At 37.1% G+C, this 26874-nt stretch overlaps 1 protein-coding gene across 3 annotated transcripts in view; it reads left to right on the top strand.

Annotated features, from left to right (window-relative positions):
* kank4 (KN motif and ankyrin repeat domains 4) overlaps positions 1 to 25510 on the top strand; it is a 51549-nt gene extending 26039 nt beyond the window's left edge. The window contains exons 1-10 of one of the 3 annotated variants that reach the window (XM_079884835.1): positions 4748 to 4825; positions 11542 to 11599; positions 12154 to 14568; positions 16201 to 16294; positions 18640 to 18864; positions 20586 to 20670; positions 20828 to 21047; positions 21866 to 22008; positions 22236 to 22436; positions 23979 to 25510. In XM_079884835.1, coding sequence (XP_079740961.1) covers positions 11584 to 11599; positions 12154 to 14568; positions 16201 to 16294; positions 18640 to 18864; positions 20586 to 20670; positions 20828 to 21047; positions 21866 to 22008; positions 22236 to 22436; positions 23979 to 24092 — 3513 coding nt within the window. In that variant the 5' untranslated portion in view covers positions 4748 to 4825; positions 11542 to 11583 and the 3' untranslated portion in view covers positions 24093 to 25510. Of the gene's footprint in view, positions 1 to 4747; positions 4826 to 11541; positions 11600 to 12153; positions 14569 to 16200; positions 16295 to 18639; positions 18865 to 20585; positions 20671 to 20827; positions 21048 to 21865; positions 22009 to 22235; positions 22437 to 23978 lie in introns of those variants that run through there. The other 2 variants (XM_079884834.1, XM_079884836.1) reach the window with 2 other exon arrangements.
* Positions 25511 to 26874: the final 1364 nt, after the last annotated feature.

Here is a 26874-nt window from a genome sequence, read left to right as displayed (position 1 = left end):
CCACTTTACTGTGGTAGATAACAATTTCCACATAAATGTAGACTAAGTGGAAATTGTCAAATTAACCGTGAAGTTGGCACCCCACCCACTGTCCGTCCGGCCCTCCCTCAATCTTACAGTACATCTTACATCTCAGAACTGGAGTTGGACCAGCAAATCCCCCACCCCTTGCATGTTCTTTTTTTTTTTTTTTTTTTTTTTAATGGTAAATTTGATAATGTTTTCAGCCACCAATGGTACTCTCAGATCCAATTAACACGTTTTACCATCTTTTATACAATTCCAAATTCCGTAGATTCAAAATAAGCACAGAAAATTCACTGGGCCTATAGTCATAGATGAATAGCATGTCTTTGCTACTTTACTTAAAGGAGTAGTTCACTTAAAAATGAAAATTACCCCATGATTTACTCACCCTCAAGCCATCCTAGGTGTATATGACTTTCTTCTTTCAGACGAATCCAATCGGAGTTATATTAAACACCCTGACGCTTCCGAGCTTGATAATGGCAGACAGTGAATTGCATCCATCAGTTTGAAGCTCAAAAAAGTGCATCCATCCATCGTAAAAGAACTCCACATGGCTCTGGGGGGTTAATAAAGGCCTTCTGAAGCAAAGCAATGTGTTTGTGTAAGAAAAATATTCATATTTAACACGTTACAAATTAAAATTCTAGCTTTCAGCCAAACGGCCATACGCAGTCAACGTTTGGAGTTATTTTATGGATGGATGCACTTTTTTGTGCTTCAAACTGATGGTTGTAATTCACTGCCATTATAAAGCTCGAAAGCGTCAGGGTGTTTATTATATATATCTCAGATTGTATTTGTCTCAAAGAAGAAAGTTATATACACCTAGGATGGCTTGAGGGTGAGTAAATCATGGGGTAATTTTACTATACTCCTATAAGCAACAGACTTAGCATTTAGCATGCTAACGTGCTACTCGACCAAACCGGCATCGATTCAAACCGGCGTCTCCGGCATGGGAGGCAGGCACACTAACAAGAACGCTAAAGACCGCAGCCTTTAGCGTCAGTCGCTAACGTGCCTCTTGAGGCCAGGGGAGTGAGGTTTAGAAGCACAGCTCTTCCTTCAAGACAATCTGATTGACACATTATACAAAGCAACTAATCATTATTTGGTTTGTTTTTAATGCCTTTTATGGGTGGGTTATATTATATCTATATATTATGTCTATTACTTATACTAAAATAATAGACACTTTTTTTTTTTACTTGAACACTGAAAAAAGGCAGCAGCAAATGTGATCATAGTTTCTCATTGTGATTATTTCGCAACCATAACTGAATGAACAGCCTCTGGGCGGTCCGTGAGCATTCCGTCCGAAGCTGAGACCTGTTAACACTATACATGGAAAAATATGCAGTAAAATGTGCAAATATGCGAGTCTGACATATGTTAGGGCAGATATGATATCCCTCAGCTCTACTGGACCTTGAAATAATAGATAGGGCCATAAGTTTCTCAAGTGTGTGTACACAGCCCTGTACTGTGTAAAGTTGTCGGCTTTTATGGCTGATAAAGATGGCTATGTTTTGGCATGGGGTATTTATGTGACCTGTTTTATGAACATTACTGATATAGATTGCTTATATGCTCACTCTCGCTCTTTCCTTTAGACCCACAGCCGACAACCGCACTAATGAGCGTGTTCGTGTTCAAGTGCCTGCTCGCGTGTAAAATGTAGGGGGTCTGAGTATATTTACACACGTTTTCCTCTAATTCAGCCAAGAGACAGTCAAAGGAACAGTAGGAGTACATTCAGACTTTTAAAGATTAAAGTAACCATGAAATCAAAATTGACAATTCTTATTTTTTATTGAATATTGCAGTATTTAATATAAATGATTTATCCATGCATCACATTTACAGCATGCCTGTGTTTTTAGAAGTGTGAATGAGTGTCGGTGTGGAATGCATGAGTGAGTGTTTTGTATGCGTGTTTGAATTTTCGCTTTTATTAGTGTCTGCAAGGCCACTACCGACTGAAGTAGGAAGAGCACTTAATGGCTTCAGGGTGCTTTTCACTGCCAGTGTACACTAGATATGCTGAGCACAAAACACCTCCACCTCTCTTCAAGTCTGCTTTTGATTTGGGCTCTGACACTGGACGATGACTCACTCTGGACACAAGTGAAATATAGTCATGGCAGGGCCATCTCAATTCTGTGATTAGACAGACCTCTCAAGCACATTGCAGAGTTGAATAGCTTCCTCCTTAAGGGGCCACTTCAATTTGTTTGCTCCAAATGAAAAAGGCAAAAGGAGCACTCCATAGCAGAATCTGTGACAAGAATACAAGCTGGCTTATCTGTGGGATCATCTCAGGCACATACAAATAAATACCATGTTTTTTAGACCTTTTTAAAGGTACATCATGGTATTCAGAGCCATGTTTCTAGTGACTTGATCATGCAATGTAAAATATAAAGATGTGAGTGGACATATTAATAATTTTGCATCTCTGCCAGTCTAATCTTTTCTCTTTTTTTCTGTTTCTTTTGTCACATATACATACCAAACTAAGGATGATAAAAAATTACATTGCTCACCGTCATGCCATTCCAAACCAATAAAACTATCATTCATGTTTATTTGTGTTCCAAAGATAAACGAAAGTCTTGTTGGTTGGTATGACATTAGAGTGAGGAAAGGATGACACAATTGTCTGTTTTGGGAGAATTATCCATTTAATTGCTTAAAATCATCCCTCTCTGTGGACTGATATTAGCTGTAGCAACTGAATTATTGTGTTTGCAAGTTGAGAACTGAATCAGTCCTGTTTGTAAATGGATCAACCACTGTTTTTGTGAGGCAAAACATCTGCTAGAATATTTCGTTCAAGAACTGGACATTGCGGTTTCTTCCTTGAACTCTTATGAATGTGCCAAAGAGAACTTGGGTGAATGTTGTAATTACCAGTGAATAACAACTTAAATTTCAGTCTGCTCCTCACAAAACATTGTTTCAAAAGAATCAGAATATAATGCATGAGTCATAAAGACCACTTTAATGTATTTTTACAACTTGTTATTTTGGCTCCATTAAATTAAATTACATCAATAAGAGTGACCAGGTTATTCTTAAAAAAAAAAAAAAAATCATCTTTTGTGTTCCATAAATGTAAAGTCATGTTTGGAGCAATGGAAATAATGTTAGAATTTTCATGTTTCAGTTAACTATTTAAGGCCATTAATGTAAAGCCCTGAATGTTAATGTGGCTTGCACCTCAACAAATGAGCAGCTGCACTCCTGGCTGAGGCGCAAGTGTTATGAGAAGATAAGTTGTGGTGGAGATCTGGTGCATTGTTAATGGTTAACCTCCACCCATTGGCGGGACCCATGCCACAAAATTCAGCAATAAAGCAACTTTTTAAGAACAGAGTATTAATTTATTGAGGGAGAGAGAGTTATTGAAGGGGAGAGGGAATGTAAGGAGAAAAAATACACAAGAGAAAGAGGGTGAGAAAGGAAGAGAGCTCCCCTCCACGGGTCATTTCATCTGAGTCAGTTCAATTCTCAGATGGTCTGTGTCAAAAGGAGGGCAGAGGGAGTTACTTCAGCAGTGGACTGAACCTTCAAAAGAGTATGAGGACTGTTTTCTCACTTTTCTTACTCATCTTTGATGCCTTTTCTTTCTCGTGTTATGTGTTTTTGTTTTCTTTATCTCGCCATATAGCAGAATAAATTGCCTGTCCAGTATCTATGCACTGTAAAACTCATTTTCTTCAGTATTTTTGTCTTGTTTTCCAGTAAAATATCTAAACATCCTTAACAATATACGTTTAATTTCATATTTCTCATCGTGCAGAGAATATATCTTGAATTAAGATTATTTTTAATATAGTTTAAGCATTTTGTCATAGTAAAATTGTTTACATATTTCATGCATAAACACTAAACTTAAGTCAAGCCATATTCTCTGAAAACAATTATTATTATCTTATTTCTGCTTCATCAGATTTATTTTGTTTGAAGAATGTTTAGATATTTTACTGGAAAACAACATATTTTTAGAATTTTAGATTTTATTTTGGGATCAGCAGGATTAAAAAAAAGAAAGAAATTAATACTTTTATTCAGCAAGGATGCATGAAATTAATCGAAAGTGAAAGTAAAGATATTTACAATGTTACAGAAGATTTATATTTCAAATCAGTGCTTTTGAACTTTCTATTCGTCAATACATCCTGAAAATATAATCAAATATATTAAGCAGCACAACTGTTTTCACCATTGGTAATAATAAGAAATGTTACTTTTTGCACTAAATCAGCATATTAGAATGATTTCTGAAGGATCATGTGACACTGAAGACTGGAGTAATGATGCTGAAAATTTAAGCTTTGCCATCAAGTAATTAAATTTCATATAAGTGCAGCCTTGGTGAGCATAAGAGACTTTTTTCAAAAGCATTATGCAATCTTACCAACCCCAAATTGTAGCAAATACATATATACTTCCTTTACATGTTTCCTTAGCAATCAAATATCAAATCCATCTCCCCTCTTTTTTTCTTCTTGCGTTAACCTGCGTTATCAGGTTGAAGTTCAAAGAAAGGAAGGGAGGGATGTTGCATGTTTTTGGTAGACAGGAGGGGAGCAGCATTCACGGCACATGCTAGGTGAGAGGAATTCCTTTCCTCCCCCACCTCTCTCTGTCACTCTGGAGCTGTCTCTGTTTCTCCCTCTCCCTATCTGTCTTCCTCTCTTTCTCTTTCTGTCTCTCTATCATTTTCCATCTCACACGATGATGCGCACACACTTACAAGCTCTGGGATGCATGTAGCACGTTAGTACAGGTGAGAATCTCAGCCTGTCATTGTCTTTTCATGTGCGTGCATGCGTCTTTACATACATGTGTGATTGGACGTGTCGCTGGTTTTTTTTAAAGACTCTGTTGCTGATATTACTGCAGTGCAGGAATAACTGCCGGGCTCTTTTTTTTTCCTCTCTGGCATATAGCCAGCTCATCTCCTCTCCATTATTTGTGTGTGTGTGTGTGTGTGTGTGTGAACGTGTGTATAAAACCTTGCTTAATGTAATTCTTTGGGTACATAGTGAGGAGCGCTTCCTGATACATTTAAATAGTGCTGTTTTTCTGGAGCCCCCTGGAAGACGGAAGGAAAGCAGCATCTAATGAGAGTATTGTGCATTTTTTATGTGTGTGTGTGTGTGCATATGTGCGCGTTTGTTGAGTGCGATTGCAAAAACAAGAGAGCCACTAGGTGTTTTATATGTGGATTAGACTGGCTCTCACCATGTGTTTGACTCTCACAGCTAGAACATGTTTGGCATTTGTAAATGATTATCAATGTGGGGCATCGGTCTTATCTCTGTTGGAATCTGGCTGTACGTATGTGTCTGCTGTTGTGGATCCCGTGGGATGTGAATGATCCACACAGACAGAGCTAGCACCTGGCTGTCACTTGCTAGAGCTCAATAACCCCCCTCCTCTCTGTCGCCACCAACCCCTCTTCTCTCTGTCATCTCCCTGTATCCATCCATCCCTTCCCCCTTCACTTCCGTGTCCTGTGTGCACCTCAAGAAAACACTTTTGCATTTCTGAATGGTTCGACTTTTTTTCTGTCTTCCTCTCAGCCTTATATATTGCTTTCTCGCTCTGTAATCCAGAGTACTAATGAGAACCTCGGACTCGTCTGCTTGTGGCGTTACAAACAGGGTACTACTGAATAATTGATAGTCATTTGCTTCACATCCTTAATGAAAGCTCTATCTCTCGCACATTCTCTTTCTGTTATTTGCTCTCACTTAGTTACCCAACCAAACACGATTATGGTTGAGGGATAAACCAAGGCCCCTATTTCTATCTTTTCAAACAGGAAGTAATTAAATTAAATGTGTGCGTATTTGTGAATATGCATTTATTGTTCAAATTAGAACTGTCAGGTTAACAAGCTAATTCGTAAAATTAATAATATAATATAATAGGCTATAATATAGAGCATGGCACTGTCAATGTCATGGTCATGGGTTCGATTTTCAGAGAATGCATGAACCTGATGAAATGTATTCATTAAATGCAATGCAAAATCAATATAAAAGTGTCTTCCAAATGCATAAATAAAATGTAAATGTAAAATCATACATTAAAATTAAAATTCTAAAAATTATATAAAATAAAACATTAAACATTTTAAGTTTTTGATCATACCTCCTGACCTGTATGTAATTTATGGATGTTTTCCTACCATTTTCATACAGTTGCCATCAATTTTATCAATTAATTAGCGCATCATATTACGTAACTCATTCAAATGACTTTTATTATTATTATTATTATTGTTTGACAGCCATTATTAAAATATAAGAGTCTTGTTATCATGTGTAAAAGAGTGTCTAGTATGTCACTCATCATTGTTAAGTTTACACTGAATAGAACAGTAATACATACACATTTTCTCACTGGTGGTCCAACCTTTATTCCAGTGCTGTTCTCTCCAGGCCTCTTCTCATCTCAGTGGGACAGATGCTGTGTGTTCTCTACCTCCTCCAGATGTTTGAAGCTTTGCAGAGCCATTTCTGTAGATAGAACCATCAAGGAGGGGAAGTGCAGCGAGCTTTTGTTTCCTGTCAGACAGCCCACTTGCTATCTGTTTATTGTCATTAGATGGGAGCAGTAAAGCTTGGAACAGTGTTGAGCTACTGGGAAAAGAAAAGAGTGGGAGATGATCGTGTCCGTTAGAGAGGAAATCAGAGAACATTTCTGGCATAGACATAAATGTGAGGAAAATGATTGTGTGTGAGATACTGCGTTTGCTAACAGTTCTATAAACAAGAAGTAAATAATTGAATAGTTTACATTTTAGACAAAGAATTGCTTGTTTTTTGTGTGTTTGTGCTGTACTACAGAAAATAATTCCAAATGAAGTCAAAGCAGAATCATCCGCTGGACATCTCAGAGCAAACACACCGCAGTGTTGTTTCGTTGCTGATTAAATCGATGTTTTGAATGAATCATTTTGTGTGAATGATTCAATGACTCAGTCATAAAGACATAGCTGCATCCTAAAATGCATACTGTCTAGCTAGTAGGTACTAGATTTGGTTTGAAACTTACTTTGTGACAAATTATTTGCCATGTTGTCAGTTCAGTCACTTCACTGCATTCTGCAATTCACAACTCCTCTCCTGTGGCTTCATGGGATAGTAAATTGTCCATCAAATGCGCACTCCAGGATCTCGAGCGAAAGTAGTAGTTAATCAGGGTACTCTTCACCTATGTTATTCAAATACTGTGAATTTGGACATACTACTCTCCACTTTTTCAAATACTAAAGGAAGTAGGCATATTCGGCCTCAGCGAGTCACTTGACGCCACCTACTGGCAATAGCTGTGTCTCATTTCAAAGGTTGTGCCGTGTTCGTCTCAGAGGATATCTCATTTCAGAAAAGTAACCCTTAGAAAATTGACTGTTATTCCTCTTGAGGTGTAAATTATTATCATTTATTTTTTAATTTGAAATGCAATGGTTACTTTTCTGAAATGAGGCAGCATCAATGACGTATGTGGCCATCAAATGAGACCTCTGGAGGGCGCAGCCTTCGAAGTAAGACACTGCAAATTTAACCTGACAGTTTGTGTAGAATCAGATTCGAGTAACGGAACTAACTGTTGTAGAAAATACAATTATATTAAAGTAAGAGTTAATTTGGTACCTGAGTGCTATGCTTCGGAGCCATGCACATGACATGCAGAAGAAGAAATATGTTGTGCACAAATTAACAATTAGAATTGCCTTTCAAACGCTCACAAGCCTAAAACGATCAAATTAACATCTTGGTCGAAATGCCTGTCCTGGTGAGGTATTAATGTAAACACAGTTGATTATCTCTTAAATAAATGTAAAGAGGCGGAATTACCCCCCACCCCCGGAATGCGATTTCGCCCCTGCCCCAGCGGATGTCTGTGTGTGCATCCTCAGACCTGAAATCACAGGGTTATAGGCATGTGGAATATTAACAATCTTTCCCTGCGTGTCCAGCTGGCATGCCTGAGAATGCCCACAGATGTTGTTTTGTTGGCTGTCCAGGCAGTTTCTGCTTTCTTTGGCTCCGTTTGGTTCGATTTCTTTTCAAGGCTTCAGCACTCCTAATCAGCAGTAGATGCTGAGCTTGTAAGGTTGCAGGTGGATTGTGTGTTTGTGTGTGTGTGTCTGCATTTTGCCCCTACATGGTTACACAGACAGCAAATGAGATTGATCTCCTTTCCTCACTTCCGCTCCTTTACTGCAATTTGATTAGTTGCATTGAATTAAATCAGCTGTGAATGGCTAAATAAACAGTGACTTTCCGTTATAGCTCACCAGTACATGGTCCATTGGGCCATCTGTAAACAGATGATTCTAAACATTAGGTTTACAACAAACTATCTTTCATAGGAAAGGCGATTTTGAGACAAACTGGAAACCTGAAGTCTTAAGATGTACTGTACTCAAATAGCCTAATATCCCCACTGATAAGTTGAAACAGATTCCTGCAAATGAGGCCAAAAAAAGATTGCATGAATGTCTTCTTATTAAAGTAATTTCTCTCCAGTGGCCATGATTTGCCATCTCTTTTTTCTCTCTCTCCCACTTGCTTCCTCACTTATTCACTCTCTCTCTCTCTCTCTCTCTCTCTCTCTCTCTCTCTCTCTCTCTCTCTCTCGCTCTCTTTTTTTTTGTATCTAATTAAATAGGCAGAGTTGTGTTCTTTGGTTCCATGTGGATAATTGACAAGCGGCTAGGCCTCACTTTACTCAGAAATTACAAGCTGCATTCCAGCTCTGGCTAATTAAGACTCAACGACAGACAGTGTATTTGAATCGCATTAAACATTTCTTAGGTTGGGGATGCACCTTATCCCTGACGTCCCTGCCTTGTTCCTTTCTTCTCCAGGAGGACTTAAGAAGCTGTACATTTTCCATGCTGTGTGTGTCGGATTTTGGGGATTCAGCTGTCAGTCAAGCTCAGACTCACACTATTATGGGGTTTTTGCCTTGAAACCTGGGGATAAATGCAAGCTGTTTGTACACTTGAGTAGTCTAATTAAGATGCTCAATATTGCCTTAACTACCATTATAGCAGCAAAGTTTTAGCACTTTAGCATTATGACCTCTGACAATGAGTTTCTTAATAGCTGTCCATTCAAACTCTGTATTTTGATGCAAATTCGTCTGTCAAATTAGGCAAGTGCCAACATGTCATAGAACATGCTCTCATCCTCAAAACCCATGAACAAACCTATATAATCTGTCTTACTCAACCTGCTCTGAGCAGGATTCGAACCAGCGTCTAGGGCATGCGGACGCGTTAACAAGGACGCTAAAGAACGCAGTCTCTAACACACCTCATGGAGCCAGGGCAGTGAGGTTTTCACATACTACTCTTGCTAGCTGGTCTCTGTTACACTCACCCCCCTAAACATCACTCCCATCCAAGTCACGGCACCAATTGTAACCGGTTCTACTTGACCTGCTTCGAGCGGGATTTGAACCAAAGTCTCTAGCATGGGATGCGGACACGCTAACAAGGACGCTAAAGACCACAGTCTCTAGTGCACCTCATGAGGCCAGGGCAGTGTGGTTTACACGCTTGCTTCCGTTACACAACAAACAAATAAAAATGAAAAAAATATTTATTTTTGTTTTCATTTTTCATTTTCATTTTAGTTTGATATCGCACTATATTTTAAATGTCTCTTTATAGCTTTAGTTTTTTTTTTAGTTTTATTAATTTTAGTACTTCAACTACAACTTGTTGTTGACAGTTTTAGAAATTTTCAGAATTGTCATTTATGTTTTCATTTAATATTTATATTTTATTGTATCTTATTTTATGCCACTCTTATACTAATGTTATTTACAGTGCATTGACTAAAGGGAAAAGTACCCCTAGACCAAACCAGGGTTAAATGCCTTGCTCAAGGCCACTACAGTGATTGCTCATGGTCTTTGTGGTGACCAAACCAGTAACCTTCTCATTACATCCCCAGAGCTTTAAGAATCAATTTTAAAACATTATTTTCTAAAGTAAATGTGCTGTGAAAGGAAATCATGGAAGCTAGTTGATTGATGGTCTGATCACCAAATGCTGTGTTGGCACGCTATTATACCACTCTGCTTCAGAATGCATAGAGCTTGTTTTCTCAACCAAACCATGGCTCAGACCCCATTTCTAAAAAGCAACCAAAGCATATATCTATCCTTGCTTGCACTTGGTAAAATAAATATTTCAAACAGGTACAAACAACTTCATCAGAAGGCTGTGGTCATAATGATGAATAGTGAAAATGTTGTTGTGCCTTTATCCCCAATATATATATATATTTTTTATACTGAGCATGTCAGAATCTAATTCTTTTTTTCTATACCAGTCTGTCCAGAATCTGGACATCCAGCAGCCAACTCATGATCCAGATTTCATGAGACATAGTCAAATTGCACCTTTGAAGAATATCCTTTTCCAAACTGTCCAAATTCCAAGCCTCTGGCTCAGATTGCAACATTGAAATCAGAGCCAGATGACACATCTTTCAGTAATCTTTTCCCATCTTTTCCAATCTTTTCAGTACATAGTTAAGATCTGCAAACATGCCTTGAGGGGTTTGACCATAGTTCCATTAAAGCAAAAAGTTTGAGAATCTTTCTTCATCTTCACCAGCAGAAGGTCCACATTTTATGTATCATTTGACTATATATATCTCAAGGGCTCCGATAAATAAGTTGTGTGAAGTGGCATCCAACAGCTTTTCAGTGCTAAATACACTGTATTCATTTAGAAAAGGCACAGTAATCATGAACATAGATTATATGATTGTTGAAAAGCTTCGATATCAACCTACATTATGGTGCTGCTTTAGAATAACAAAAATTTGAGGGTGTCTTTAGTGACCGCTGAAAAGTAAGTGTTCTCATGCTAAAACAAAAACACCAGTTAGCTTTTTAGTGGGATTGTTTTTTTGTCTGCAATGTTTTTGTCTTTGTTTTTTTTTTGTTGTTGTTTTTTTGTTTGTTTTTTTGCAACATTTATGTAGGTTAGGGTGACTTCAAGATAGGACGGTGAGAACGTTCGGGAAGTAGATCTCCAGACCTGAAGCCTGAGGGTGTATTTAGTTTGTATTAACATGATGTATTTTGATCAGTGGCCTTACGTAAGCCCCTGAAGAATCTTAAATCTAAAATGGCAAAATTGTTTTCCATTGCCTAAATCAACCCCACATAAACTGTGAGCCATCTGGAGTAAATTAAACAGAATGAACTACAATGTCACTGTGGTTTGAATAGAGGTGCAGGGTTTTAAAATGGTACAAAACAACTAATGTAAAATCATGTTGCACAGGAAGTATGGATTGTAATTACAGGAATTGGCAAATCAGTATATACATAATGTAATTATTGTTGTAATGCCCTACATTATATGCATAATGTAATTATTGTTGTCACTGTTCTGTTAGACAATTAATAATAAAAAATAATAATTTTAGATCTGTACATCTTTATTTGATCTGTCTACAGGTTTCCAGTGTTTACACCCATGATACTGCAAAAACAGAAATAATGGACAAGAAAAATGGTAAGAACACCATCCAGACTGTTTGTCATTTCCACTTTCAAATGTGTAAATATATTCCTTCCACTTGCATCTCCATGCAATAGTTAATAGTTGAACTTTTTTATATAATGCATTATAAAAGTATTTTAATGCATTAAATATGCCTTGTAGTTGTAATGCACCTTATAATGTATTGTCTCATACATACACGTATCCACAGTTATAATACATTCTAATACTTATCTATTAATTAAATACACATTTAGAAGGTATGATGTGTTAAAAAAACATGGCAAAAACAATTTCAGATGTAACAAAGAATCTGCAAATATTATAATGCATTTTAACTTTTGTTACAATTAGTTATAAAAAGATATAAGGCATTATATACCTTATGAATACCTTTATAATGCATTATACATAAAGTATTTTTTGCTTTTCATGTCTTCTAAATCCTTGCACATTGATAACACCTTGATTAATTATGCACCATATGCTTAATAAAACAATGGCTGCTTGAACTGGAATTACAATAAGAGAATGCAAAATGTGTAACAATGTATCTTATATTTCAGCAAATGGCTTTCCTTCCAAAGCCTCTGAGAGTGGAGTACAGCGGAAACAGCTGCCATATTCTGTAGAGACCCCCTATGGGTTTCACCTGGATCTGGACTTCTTGAAATATGTTGATGACATAGAGAAAGGAAACACAATCAAGAGGGTACACATTCAACGCAAGAACAGGGGCCCAAAGTGCAGCACACTGCCACGCAACTTCAGCCTTCCTGGACATGGCGCTCGACCTCTAGCCAAAGATACGTGGGCCAATACTTCCACTTTAGGGTCCAAGCCTAAGTCACGTGTTACTGAAGTCCAGAAGCTTTTTGAGTTCAGAGCCAGTGATGCCACTAGTGGTAGCAGTAGCAAGAGTGGAAGCTCCCTGGCCAGCCAGTCAAAGATGCCAGGGAGTGGTTACCCCCCCTCGCCGAAGGCTGCAGAAGAGTCTCAAGTACAGACCTCTTCTCAGAATGAACAGTCCATGGGCCTTACTGTTAGGCCTCACCTGTTAAGAGCCTCAAGCATGCCTGTTAATGTCCCACGCAGGAAAGGTTCAGACTCAACTGATGAGCAGAGTGCTCAGTCGCAGAATGGCTCAGCTGAGAAGCTTTTTCGACCGGCGGATGGAGGCGACAGGAGAGGCAGTGTTCCCCAGGACAGGGCCAGCTTGCATCAACAGATTACAGCTGCGCTGAAAAGGGTGCGTGAGTTAGAAGAGCAAGTCAGGACCATCCCTGAGTTGAAGGCTCAAATATGCTCTCTTAGAACAGAGAGGGAACAACTGCTTCAAAGAATTCAGCAACACCAGTCTGAACAAAAGAGCTCTTTGCAGTTGAACGAGACTGAGGTTCCTCATACTGATTCGCAAGACAGTGCTGTTCCTCCAGTTATCAGTGAGAAGAAAGATACTTGTTCCCTTTCCACAGTTACTGCAGCTGATCTTGGAATGGTTCAAGCAACACAGTCTGACAAAACCACAGAACAACAGTCAGAGGAACAAAATATTGTTATTGTAGAACAGGAGTCTGAAAAAAATGAACCAGTAACTGATACAGAGTCAGAGAAGGAACAAGTGCCAGCTCCAATGTCTGTCCCGGTGATACTCATAGACAAAGCAGAAACTCCAACTGATCCAGATGAAGCAGAGGGACTTTTGCAGGAGTCTACACTTCAAGAAGAAGCATTGAAGAGTCTTTCAGAGCAAGTAGAAAAGCAGGAGACTTTGTTAGAAGATAAAAAGCCAACGCTGGATTCAGAGGAATCAGGTGCCACATCCGAGTGTACACCCGCTCGAGAAGATACTACAACTTTTGAGGGACCAAGTGTAATTATAATTGAGGAAAATACAATAGCTCAACCTGCCGAACAGAAACTTCTCACTAACTTGGAGCTGGAAGCAAAATTGAAAACTTTGGAAGAGAGTCTAAGCAAGGCCAGTTGTGAATTGGAAAAGACAAATTCCTTACTTGGGGAACAGATATACAAGAATAGACAAAAAGATGAGAGAATACAGGAACTGACTGACCAAGTGAAAGAGCGGAAACTTCAAAGTCCTATCGAGACAGAGCCGCTTTCTGTACCAGTTGTCACATGTGATGCATCAGTCAGTACAGACAGCAAAAGTGTCATGGAGAGAGGAGTCTCGACAGAACCTCAACCAGCTGAGGGTCCCAAAGAAACAGATTCTAAATGCTCAAGCACTCAGACAAATATAGTTGAAGCTCGAGACATTGAAGTCTTAGCACAAGTCACTACAGCAGAGAAAATTGTAGGGGTAGAGATTGTCATGTGTGACCGGGCAATGGAGACTGAGGTCCAGGATAATCTAGAAGATAACATTAGTCAGGAAGTCTCTGAAATGCTAGAGAAGACCGACTCTGTAAAAGACAAAGAACAAGAGGGTGATATCAAAGATAGTGTGTCAAGCCAGATTATAGATACCAAAGTCAGTGAAAATGTTGTTGCAGAGAGTGACACTGAGGAATATGTCATGGTAGAAAGTGCCATGGTTGAGTCTATGGCCAGTGAAAATGAAATCCCTAAGCTCACAGTCCAAGAAATAGAATCTGCTGAGAATAAGGAGGTTGAAAGCTCAGTAACGGACGAAGCAAGAGGAGAAAGAAGTTCAGGTTTGCAAACACAGCAGGAACCAAGAGAAATACAAGGACAGGATCCTCACCTTCAGTCTCAAAGGGCAGCTGAAGCCACAGCTTCTCCTGCTGCAATCGGTCAGGTTGTTAATCGTATACAGGGGCTTCTTAACGAGCAGTGGGCCAGTTTGGGAAGTGGGGGCCAGGACGCAAAAGGAGAGAGCTCCCAGAAACCTCATTCTTCCAAAATAAGCTCTATTCAAAGCCACCTGAGAGGGTCCCTCAGTGCCCTGTCTGCCTTTTACTCACCTGTTCAGAAAGGAGGGGCTACACGACAATCAGGTAGGTTCTTATTCAGTATAGGCATGCGCTTTCTTAGCAAGCTCATTAAATGTACAGTAATGACTGATGCGACCATCTCTTTGAGTCAGGTGCAACAGTCTTTGGTATTGGTGTCGATAACTTGTATTAGGCCTGTTTCACAAAGCTTGAGCCTTGCATATTGAGCTATCAAAATTGAGGGGAATTTTTTTTACATTTCTGTATTCAATGAACCTCATGCATTTGTTATTCTACAAACCTCAAAGGATTTATAAATATTTGTATAGTTCCAAAATAAAAATGTTTACGAAATGTCCAAAATGTACATGCTATAAATACACTTTACATACACATTACCTACAAATACTAAAGACATCACACCGTCATACACACCGCTTACAAGCTTCATATGTGCAATGTGTGAAACAGGCCTCACTGAGTTTGAAGTGAAGGTTTGAGAGCCAGAGCTGAAACAAACGTAAAAGTCAACTTGAAATAAGATTTTCTAATATGCATATTTTTGCCTGATTGTAAATGCGTGTGGCACAGAAAGCCTTCTGTTGCAATGCAGAGACCCAGTTGCAATGCACTTTCATATTGAAGGTCCTAGCTGTATGCCAAGGTAATTTAGGATTTTGTGTTGACAGTTTAAAAACATCTGGCTATATTACAGTGCTTGCAATATTATGCAGTCTCATAAATTCTGGCATCTATTGTTATTTGTGCAGCCACAGTTAATTATTCTTTTCTGTGCTAATTATGTTCTTGTACAATTCCACTGAATATAATATAATATTATGTTAATTTAAAACTGTTTTACTAAAATAAGAATTTCCTGGTTATTTTTGATTCAGACTTATCTTGTTGTGTCCTTGGAAATGCACACAGTCTTTATGGGACTTTATAGCTTTTTCCTAGTTCCTGGAAGCATTCCAATCTCTTTGATGTGTTGTGTTTTGTTGTAATTGCATCCACTGGCTCCTTTAGTTGTTATTCACCTCTGTTCTTCGCAACAATCAAACAAACACTAGGGAACAAATCTCTGTGTAAATGTCTGTGGTATAATCTCCTTTAAAATCACATGACTGATGATAATTTTTATGGCAGGTAAGAATGGTTTTCACTGTTTAGAGCATTTCATTTAAAATATCAGTTCCTTTGTGACTGTAACAGTTGTTTTGACAGTTTGTGTGATGCATTATGAATGAGTACAACTGGCTTTCCCACTCTGTGGAGCACAGCAAGTGTACAGTTCAGCATTTTGTTGGTCATATTACTTCTGGTAAAGGAATTCAAACACTATAAAAAAATTCTAACCTCTCCAAGTCAAAATTTTCTAGTGACTGGTCACATCTAAATTTTTAAATTGGCCCAAGTGCAATTCTTGTTGCAATAGTCTGTTAACATTGGCTCAATGAGAAATATTACGTCAGACTAATTGAAAAATTTAGATGAGACCAGTCACTAGAAATTTTTTACTTGGGGATGTCATTTTTTTTACAGTGAAAGTACTATCTCATATACTGTGCTTTATTTTTTTTAGGTTGGACAAATGGACTGAATATTGCATAGATTTAATGTATTGCTAGGGATGAAGAACAGGTGCAGACTTGGCTTTCGTTTTCACATATCTGACCATCTATCCCATATTAGGCCTGAAATCCATCATGAAGAAGAATGACTGTCCTGACAAGCAGGGCAATGGGGGAGCAAAGAAGAACTTGAAGTTTGTTGGCGTAAATGGGGGGTATGTTGGGTTTTTTATGTGCATATTAGACTTTTTGGGCATATTTATCTGCATGCAGCAATACAGTTTATGGTAATGCTTTTCATAAAATCACCTGCCATCTGTGTAGAAGTTATAAAATATAGTTTAAAGTAAAGTTAAGAAACTCCTAAAAATCTAAAGGGGAACCTAAATGAAGGTTATGCCTTACATTTACCAACTGCCCCAGAATCACAGTTACTACACAGTTACTGGTGTTTTCATATGAAGTGTTGATGGATGAGTCTATTTCATCAACATCCATGACATCAGATATCTGGCCTGTCCTTTTGCATCCCTTAATCTGTTTCATCCTTCATCAAGGTGCTGTGTTAAAAATGGGCCATGAGGTGTCTGTATTGTTTTCTGTGAGATCTGTTGCATGAGTGAGGCCTAGAGAGATGACACGAAAAACCAAGTCCTCTCTCTATATCTCTCTCTCTTGCTGTGTCTTTGTCTGTCTGCCTGTCACTGTGTGCGGTGAATGATTTGTTAAGCTTGGCAGCAGAGATGGTTCTGTCTCAGCTGTATTTGACCAGCCGTCAACAATAAGATAATTATCCTGATAGACTTGGGCAAACAGCTGGCCTTTCGAATGCCTGATCAGAAAGGAATAATTCTATATCAGCTAAACCGATCTCTTTCTTTAGCCCAGAGAGAGTATTTGAAAGTTGGAGAACTGTAAGTAAGCCAGTGGAGTGTGGTGGACTTCTGAAATGAGGTGGCCACATCCTCGCTATGTGTTTTTTTTCTTTTTCTTTTTAGTCAAATGTAAATTCATGTTTCAGTTGATGTTTTCTGGGCATATAACACTAGTTACCTCAAACTATAAATTGTGTTAAAATAGTTTTATATTAATTGATTTTTAATATAAGTATATTATATTAATTAAGTTAGAGAGCAATGAGCTCAAGGAATGCAAAATAGTAACTTTATCTGCTTATTTTGGACAGTCATCTTTAGACCCTTGAGCAGGAAGGTTTCAAAATGAATGAATTTGCTGATGACCAAAACACAAGTTAGAACCTTATCTTATCAGTATGTCAAAACATGCTGGAATAGCTATATCGTGAATTATATCAAGTGACATACATGTGTTACCTTTAATTTATATTGCTGTTTTGAAATATTCTTTGAAAAGACTGTGTGGGACTGTTGGCAGATTTGGCTCGTGTCTTAGTCTGATAGACTGTGATTATCCTGAGAGAGGCCTTGCACTGCTGTTGTTCGATGACAGCTGGTGATTTTAGAATTTGCACACAGTTTTGACCCAAACCACCATGATGTAATTTCATTCTGTTATTTAGCTCTGTCAGCCAAGCGCAAACAGCAGTATCAAAGTCGCTGAATCCTCGCCTTTGGCTGCCCAGCATATTCATTTTCTGTCCAATTCTCTTTTTTTATAAGCCGTGTACAAAGCTATTGCATTAATCACATTTGGAAATCTTAATTACTAAGATGTTAGCAGCATAATAAACCGATGCATGGCCCTCTTGTCTCTAATCTGAAGTACTCAAAAGAGGCCCTCATACTCAACACCCTAATATGTAGAGTCACCTGACCTGCAGCTATAGGCCTCCATTCACCCATGTCCTTGTGGAAATGCCATTCCTCTTGCCTATCTGAAAACATCCATGAAGGAGCAGCATTCTTCAGACAGGCTCAACACATAAGAACCCCTCAGACCCCACAGAGGTCTCTCTCATTTGAACAACTTGTATAAACACTTGGATTGTGCATGTCCATTCACAACAGACAGATTACATTCGTTTTCCATTAGCGGTAAGGAATCAAGAATAGATTTAAAGGCTTTTTAAAAAATATAAACCAGAGCATTTAAATATATATATATGGTGCTTACAGATAAAATAAAATAAATGAAAATACATGGTATAACAAAATGGCAAAGTATTATTATTACACTTTAAAAAGTGATCAGTTGACTTAACTTAAAAAAGTGAGGAAACCCATTGCCTTAAAATTATTAAGTAATAAACTTCATGCGTAATTAAAAAAAAAAAGTTATGTGAACTTAACGATTCCACGTAACTTAATTTTTTCAATTACGCATGAATTTTATTTACTTCATACTTCCTCACTTTTTTTAAGTGTCAACTGATCACTTGAACAAAAAAAAAAAACGAATTAAAACGGCAAACATTATTATTATTATTATTATATATTGTGAAGCACACATGGTCAGGTGGTGTTTGTCGTAACTAAACACAGGCTGTTCTGATTTCAAATCCTGATAATAGTAAGTTTGCAAATGCAAAATGGGTTACAATCAAAAGAACCCGCTTGATTTAAATGATCTGTGTGTCCAGCTATGAGACCACCTCCAGTGAGGACTCCAGTGGGGAGGAGGATCAGGACGAGGTTGAGGAGGTGGATAGCTCGGAGCCTGAGGTGGAGCAGGGAGAGGAGAGTGGAACGGCCCAGGAGGAGGCTGCTGCTACTGGGGAGCAAGGTGATGGGGTTCAGGCAGAGGGCTCTGAAGAGCCTGATGCAGGCCAGGCCGCCATGAGTCCCCAGGAGGAGCAGCCTGTCAGGTGAGATGGAGGGCCGTGGTAAAAAGAGTTACAACTGCAATATAGGTTTTTACATTTTTTTTCTAAGTCCCTATATGGCTTAAGTCGTCAGTTGGTAGTTTTATGGGAGTTATATATTATGCAATCAACACAACCTTCAAAGAGTATTTTAGGATGATCCACATGACTTATTCTGTGCTAGTCCCCTTTACTTTTTCAACCTGTTGTGAAAAGCTCATTAGCTCATAATATGAGCTGGCTTAACACATGAAAGTGTGCAGTGACCATGTTTCCCAAGGCAGGTGCCTCTGTTATGAATAGGACACAATCCTGCCTTTTGTTCTGCCCTTCATCTGGCAGGAAGGTACAAGCATTGAGTGACAGGTTTAATATGACTGCGGTCCACTTAAAGAACTGCATCATAACAAAAGGCTGAACCATAAACCACATGATCATATGGGGAAAGCAAATGGTATGGTCTTCTTTTATGATGATCTAAACACTATTTCATTAGAATATATATCATTTTGGATTAGGGAAATGTTATAATTATATACATTCCCAAAATTATGTCCGATTTTTTGGGTGAGAATAAATGGCTGATGATGTTGAAATTCTTCTGCATGCATCCTCACACACCAGATACAAAGATATATTTATATCACACTTTAGTTCTAATTTTATATACAGTAAATAAAACCATATTAAATTCACCTGAGATGCATAATGGATATTCTTGTGTAACTAGTTCCGACCAATAATTTCTAATATGGTTTATGAAAAACAGGAAAGTGCCAAAGTTTGGGGTTAGCAATAAAATCATTATTTTGAAAGAAATTACTTTTATTCAGCAAGGATACATAAAATTGATCAAGTCAGTAAATACATTTATAATGTTACAAAAGAATATTTCAAATAAATGCTGTTCTTTTGAACTTTTTTTGAATGTCCACGGTTTTCACCAAAATATTAAGCAGCACTACTCCACCATTGATAATAATACGTTTCTTGAGCACCAAATCAGCATCTTAGAATGATTTTTTGAAGGATCATGTGACACTGAAGACTGAAGGAATACATTACATTGTAAAATATATTAAAATATAGAACTGTTATTTTAAAATGTAATAATATTCCACAATATTATTGTTTTTTCTTTATTTTTAACCAAATAAATGCAGCCTTGGTGAATATAAGAGACTTCTTTCAAAAATATTCAAATCTAACCGACCCCAAACTTTTGAATGTTAGTGTAGGTAGGCCCACCACTAGTACACAAGGGTCTGAAACACATATACTGAAATCTGTAGAAATATAAACACAATTCATACTCCTCAAGGGACAGAACTTTTCCAGACTCTGCATGTGCCAAAGATGTTTAAGCCATTCAGATATTGGTAACCATTTGCTTGAGAGGCCAGTCCAATATGAGCCACTCTCAACTAATGTTACCAAGATTCAAATTACCAAAATGCATTGTATTCCATAATATGTATCAAATACAGATTTCTGTTGAGGCTCAGGTGTGCAGCCAATCTGTATTTGAAAATGATTTTACATAAATGTTTGAACTTGGAAAACTGATGCATGATTTGATATATTTTTTGATATTGTCTTCTATTTGTCTCCCTCTGTAAACAGTTAGGCATTTTCTTAAACTGAAAAGACACAATGTTATATCTTGTTCATGAGTTTAATGTGCCCCTTTGATTTAAATTACAGCTCAATCTGTGTCGTTGCAGTGAGTTAGTTGATAAGAACTTCATGGCTGCTTGTCATTTCCTGAAGGATCGCATGGCTGAGGTTGCTTCCCCAAATAAAGACATGGTAAGCAATTCATGCTTTTTTAAATCTATATATATATAGATTCATTGCCTTTAATGTACACTGGAAAGTTATTTTATTAGTAATTAACTAACTAGTAATTATTTTAATTGGACTTATTACACTTTAGTGAGCTGACTCTTGACTGTGTGAATCTCAGAGGCAGGTTCTGATGGTGTTATATCAGGAGTGGTTCCGTGTGTCCAGTCAGAAGGAGTCACAGGCTGAAACAGTCACGCTCCACCTGAGAGAGGTGGGCTTCCACACTCCCACTCTGCTGCGCTATATAGTGAACCTGGCTGATGGGAATGGCAACATGGCACTGCACTACAGTGTGTCCCATTCCAACTTCTCTGTGGTCAAGCTGTTACTAGACACAGGTGAGAGACTTGCATGTTTAGACCTGAGGTAAGATGAACCATTCTGATGGCACTGCTATGTTCATACACATATATTTATTTTGAGAGATGAACTAAAGATTTTGAGCAAGTTACAGGCTTTTGCAGGTAATCCATTGTGTGGTGCTGTTTGTGCAGATTGTTTTGAGAAATGCACTTTCTGGTTTGCAAAGGATGATTCGAGAAATGTACCAAAGCAACTGAGATTTTAACTATGATTTTTTTACCCTGGACCACAAAATCAGTCACATGGGTCAATTTTTTGAAATTGAGATTTATACATCTGAATAAATAAGCTTTCCATTGATGTATGGTTTGTTAGGATATGACAATATTTGGTCGAGATACAACTATTTGAAAATCTGGAATCTGAGGGGCAAAAAAATCGAAACATTGAGAAAATCGCCTTTAAAGTTGTCCATTTATGTTCACGATTGTGCTGCATTTACTCACAAAAATAAATGTTTTATAAATTTACAGTAGGAAATTTACAAAATATCTTAATGGAACATGATCTTTACTTAATATCCTAATGATTTTTGGCATAAAAAAAAATCTATAATTTTGACCCATACAATGTATTGTTGGCTATTGCCACAAATATACCCGTGTGACTTATGACTGGTTTTGTGATCCAGGGTCACATTTACATTTCTAGCAGCAGTTTCCACTCTTATGTGTATCAATACATTTATATTTTGCCATGAAAACAGTTTAAATCTCAAGTTCTATTTCTCACTCTCTCTTTAACTTCAAACCTTTGAATATACCAACATTTTCTTTAATTTGCTGTCCATCAGGACTGTGTGAGGTGGATCACCAGAACAAGGCCGGCTACACTGCTATAATGTTGGCAGCTCTTACTGCGGCAGAAAGCCCTGAGGACATGGAGGTGGCTCAGCAGCTACTGAGAATGGGCAAAATCAATGCACAAGCCAGCCAGGTACACACAGCGAGACGCCACAACATCCGGTGCTGAAAGAACACACATATGATTTGTTACTTATATAGGCCACTTGTTATACCAGACAGACAATTCTCAATGGTTAAACTTGTACACATTCTCTATGAGTGCAGCAAAGAGTTATTTAGCACATCATTTCTTTGATTATAGGGTATGATAAAGGTCGTTTTATATAAATAAGACTGTTTTTCATTACTCCCCACTAGTCAGGGCAAACAGCACTGATGCTTGCAGTTAGTCATGGGCGGACAATGATGGTGCAGGTTCTTCTGGACTGCGGGGCTGATGTGAACATACAGGACCGGGATGGCTCCACTGCTCTTATGTGTGCCTGTGAGCACGGTCATACTGAGATAGCCAAAATGCTGCTGGAGAGACCAGAGTGTGACATGTCACTCATAGATAAGGTGAGAGAGACACTGATATATTAAACCTTACACCAATTCAGTTGCTATTTAAAATCAAGACATCTTCAAACAAAAACCAACATTTTAGGCCACCACATTTCAAAGCTATTCATGAAAAGAGGAACTTAATTCTTTTACTCATAACTAGAAATGTGATATGTACTAATTTGCATTTCTCTGCTTCTTTTTTTCCATATGCATGTTAGCAAATTAGTTGTTTTGACAAGTGTGCAACACTTAAAAATGCAAGACCTAAAATAAATTCTGACAAATTTGAATTTGAAGAACGCTGTGGGGAAAACAGGAAACTTTGATCCTCAGTGCTGTCATAATAGAGCTATGTGAAGCCATGGGTTGATTCATTTCAAGAAAATACAACACTGCCACTTAGTGGTAAAAAGTAGTTACTTCAGGTTTTATTTGGTAAAGTTAGTTCATTACTATTCATTGGTCTAGATTTTACATTTATTATTATTAGGAAAAATGTTATCTTATATTATTAGTAGGAAAATATTTTAACATATATGCAATAAGATAATTAAGTAATAATTATAAAATATACACTCATTCTATTCAAAGGTTTCGGCTCAGTCAGATTTTTTAACGAATTTCTAAATACTTTTATTCAGCAAGGACACATTACATTGACAGTAAAGACATTCATAGCGTTACAAAGATTTCTATTACAAATGCTATTCTTTTGAGCTTTCTATTCATCAAAGAAGCCTGGAAAAAAAATCACAGACAAATATTTAGCAGCACAACTGTTTTCAACATTAATAGTTATACGAAATGTTTCTTGAGAACCAAATCAGCATATTAAAATGATTTCTGAAGGATCATGTGACTGAAGACTGGAGTAATGATGCTGAAAATTCAGCTTTGCCATCACAGGAATAAATTACATCTAAAAAAAAAGAAAAGAAAACCATTCTTTTAAATTGTAATACTATTTCACAATATTACTGTATTTATTTATTTAATTCATTTTTGTTTTGATTAAATAAATGCAGCCTTGGTGGACATAAGACACTTTTTTCAAAACACAATTAAAATATCTTACCAAACCCAATCTTTTGAATGGTATTGTATATATTTGTATAAGAGTAGTTAATAGCATAAAATAATAATAACTATTAAGTAGTTATTTTTTTATTATTATTTTTGTAATTTCTTTGCTTAATTATTAAGCAAAAAAATTACAAAAATAATAATTAAAAAATAACAACTTAATACTTCCTGCTTCGTACTTCCCAATATTGTTTGCCTTTTTAAATAGATTCATGAATTTTTTTTTTTTTTTTTTTTTGAGGCTTTGGAGTGTTTGATGGAGCCATAACAAGTTATCTTTTATAATTTTATCAAAATATTCACATCAAAGACTGTGTCCATTTGAAACTCTTTAATCACTTGGTAAGATCAACACAAATAGGCAGATACTAACGTGGGCAGGTTGCATGTCATGCCGTCATCCTCAAAAACCACAAACATGCCTTTCAAAGTCATTTACATGTCATTTCTTTCCCTCTATCCCTCTACTAGGACGGACACACAGCTTTGTCAGTAGCCATGAAGGCGTCCCACTCTGAGATTGTTGATCTTCTGAAAGCTCGTGCTGATCCAGCCACAGTTACAGACCCTACAGCTCCGCTCTGAGTCCAGTGGACTTGTCTTCATGTCCAACTGGCTCTGCCAGACTCGTCTTTCTTCTGCCTCAACCTGACTCGCTGGCCAGGCCAACAGTCAACAATAGAGAGACAGCTCTTGCCGGTAATTCGCAGATTCTCTGTTTGAGAAACGGCCATTGAGAAATGTACTTCCGTACGCCAATCAAAGATGCCATGGAGGGAGGGCTTCCCTAAACTCCCCAGAAGGTCCCCATTTGTCCTGAAGCACAGCTACTGTAGCTATTTAGCAGGCATGGTACATTGTTACATGTTTTAGCCTTCTATTTTCAGGTAATGTGACTATATTTTTGTCAGGCGATGAAGAGTAATCTATGAATGTTATTAAAGAAGTGATCAGATACACACTATATTTATTTTTTATTGCACTTTTCTGTAATATTTCCCCCCAGAAGTATCCAAGGCCTGTCTTAGTATAACTTGATGTGTCTTCCTATATAGGCTATATATATATGAGGGTGTTTTGGGTCAGGCCCAGTACTAAACCATTCCTTGCCTTTCCAGAGGGAACATTGAAAGAGGTTTTTCAGTCAAACACTTGTGTTGCCAGTTTGTCTCCCATCATAGTATTCTTTAATTCCCAACAGAGAGCCAATCACTATAAAAAAGAGATAATTGTTAATTATTGTTAATTATTGTTTGGTAATATATCATTTATCTGAATGGTTTAAAATCTTGTTTTTGTCCTATTGTTCTCCTCACCCAAAGAAAAAATAAGGGTGTGCAATATATCATAACTTCAATGACAAATAATTACAGCAAACAGTCCCGATTTATAATCAGTCCATTATGATTTATTCACTGTCAAAGTTTACCATATACTCTAACCTTCTGCAATATTAACTTTGCAACTTATTTAAAAAAGTGTATATTTAACAAAGATTTACAGATGCGAGTTTTAAAGTTCCCCTGCATACAGATTTAAGCAGCGCATTATAATGGACTGGGCTATAGTTGTATTCTCTGTACATTGTGCCTGCTTCAAATTAAGACATCAGAAGTTGTGATGAAGAGATATGTTTAACGACAAATCAGTAACCCAGCTGGACAAAGTATGAATCTATATATGTATACTGTGCAACAGTATCTTGTGGAAGGTGCTGTGAATTAATACCCTGAAATGTAATGACTATTTATTTCCAATTCTATATTTTTGAGTATATACAAGTATATGCATGGATAAAATATTGACAATAAAAACATGCATTTTGTATTTGTCTTTTCTGTGTGGTTTGAAAAAAATATTTACTTACCTAATGCAGTTTATCAAGAGTAAGAAGCAGATCACAAATTAAATCCTTGAAAGTTCTAAAATATATAGAGCAGATATCCAGTGAAATCTAAGATTATATTTCAAATAAATGTTCTTTTGAACTTTCTATTCAAGGAATTCTGAAAAAAAAAAAAAAAAAATCCACAAATGTATTAAGTAGCACAACTGTTTTCAACATTGATAATAATAAAATAATAATAAATGTTTCTTGAGCACCAAATCAGCATTATTAGTTTCTGAAGGATCGTGTGACTGAAGACTGGAGTAATTATGCTGGAAAATCAGCTTTGTCATCACAGAAATAAATTACATAGTATAAATTATATATGAAATACAGAGCAGCTCATTTAAATTGTAATACAATTTCACAATATTGCTGTTTTCACAGAATTTTTTGATCAAATAAATGCAGCCTTAGTGAGTATAAGAGACTTCTTTCACATAAAAAAATAAAACTTCCTTTCAAATAGTAGTGTATTTTAAAGGAGTACATGTCCAAGGGGATTTTACGAGAGTCACAGAAGCCTTTAATGACCTTGCTTATCTACTGACATATTTTTGGAAAGTTATTCTCAGTTCACAGGAAGTCAAAACAAAAACAAAGGTCTAGTTATGTAAAATAGAGATTTACCAAAAAAAAATTATAATAATACAAAGCCACCTTGTCTTTGAAACATCATGTAGCACAAAGAAACTATGACTAAATAAGTTAAAAACATACATCACTTGTTCAACCAGTAAACAATTGAATGCTATGTATGTTAAATCCATAGGAGGTTTGGTGAATTATATTACATCATCCATTTAAAGGTGTACTAAAATTTGCTAGGCAAAATTTCTCTAGGCAAATAAGCTTTCAGCCCTCCCACCCATACACTTCATTATCTTGTCGACTACTGTATATATACAGTTAAGTGTAATCTCATAGTGTCTGCTGTTACACTTTTTCTTCTTACTCAACCTTTCTCCATGATGTGGCTGATATTGGGACTCTTCCAAACCTTTTCACTCATCCTCTCAGGTAATGCAATATAAGACATGCAATCATGTGAATGCTTAAGCAATACATTTTGATGTCCTACAGTGTATGCAAAGTCTTAATATGTCCCTTTAAAATATTATTTTATGTGTATAATTTAAATTCTCTTAACAAACAGTTGAAATGCTGCAGTGTCTGAAGAGTCCAACCTGTGTGAGCCAGGTTCCCACTTCTGATACTGGCGAAGTTTGTGCTGTTATAAGGACTGATGAAAAGGTTTCAGGTTAGCTATAGATTGTTACTGTTTCTTGGTTTATCTGAAAAAAAAAAAAAGTTTATGAATAATCAGATATTATCGGTTATAATTTAAAAGACATTACACTCGCCATTATGTTTTTTGTGTTTCTCTTTTTTTTTTTTTATGTGAAGCAAACGTCAGTACTTCATGTGCCATGAGGACCTCTCTGCTCAAAGCATATTGTTTGGGGTGGGAAGCAGATA

Source organism: Squalius cephalus, assembly GCF_949319135.1.
Source record: "Squalius cephalus genome assembly, chromosome: 10".
Lineage (NCBI taxonomy): Eukaryota > Metazoa > Chordata > Actinopteri > Cypriniformes > Leuciscidae > Squalius > Squalius cephalus.
Note: the sequence above shows the minus strand (reverse complement) of the source record. Positions and strands in the feature narration are given on the sequence as shown.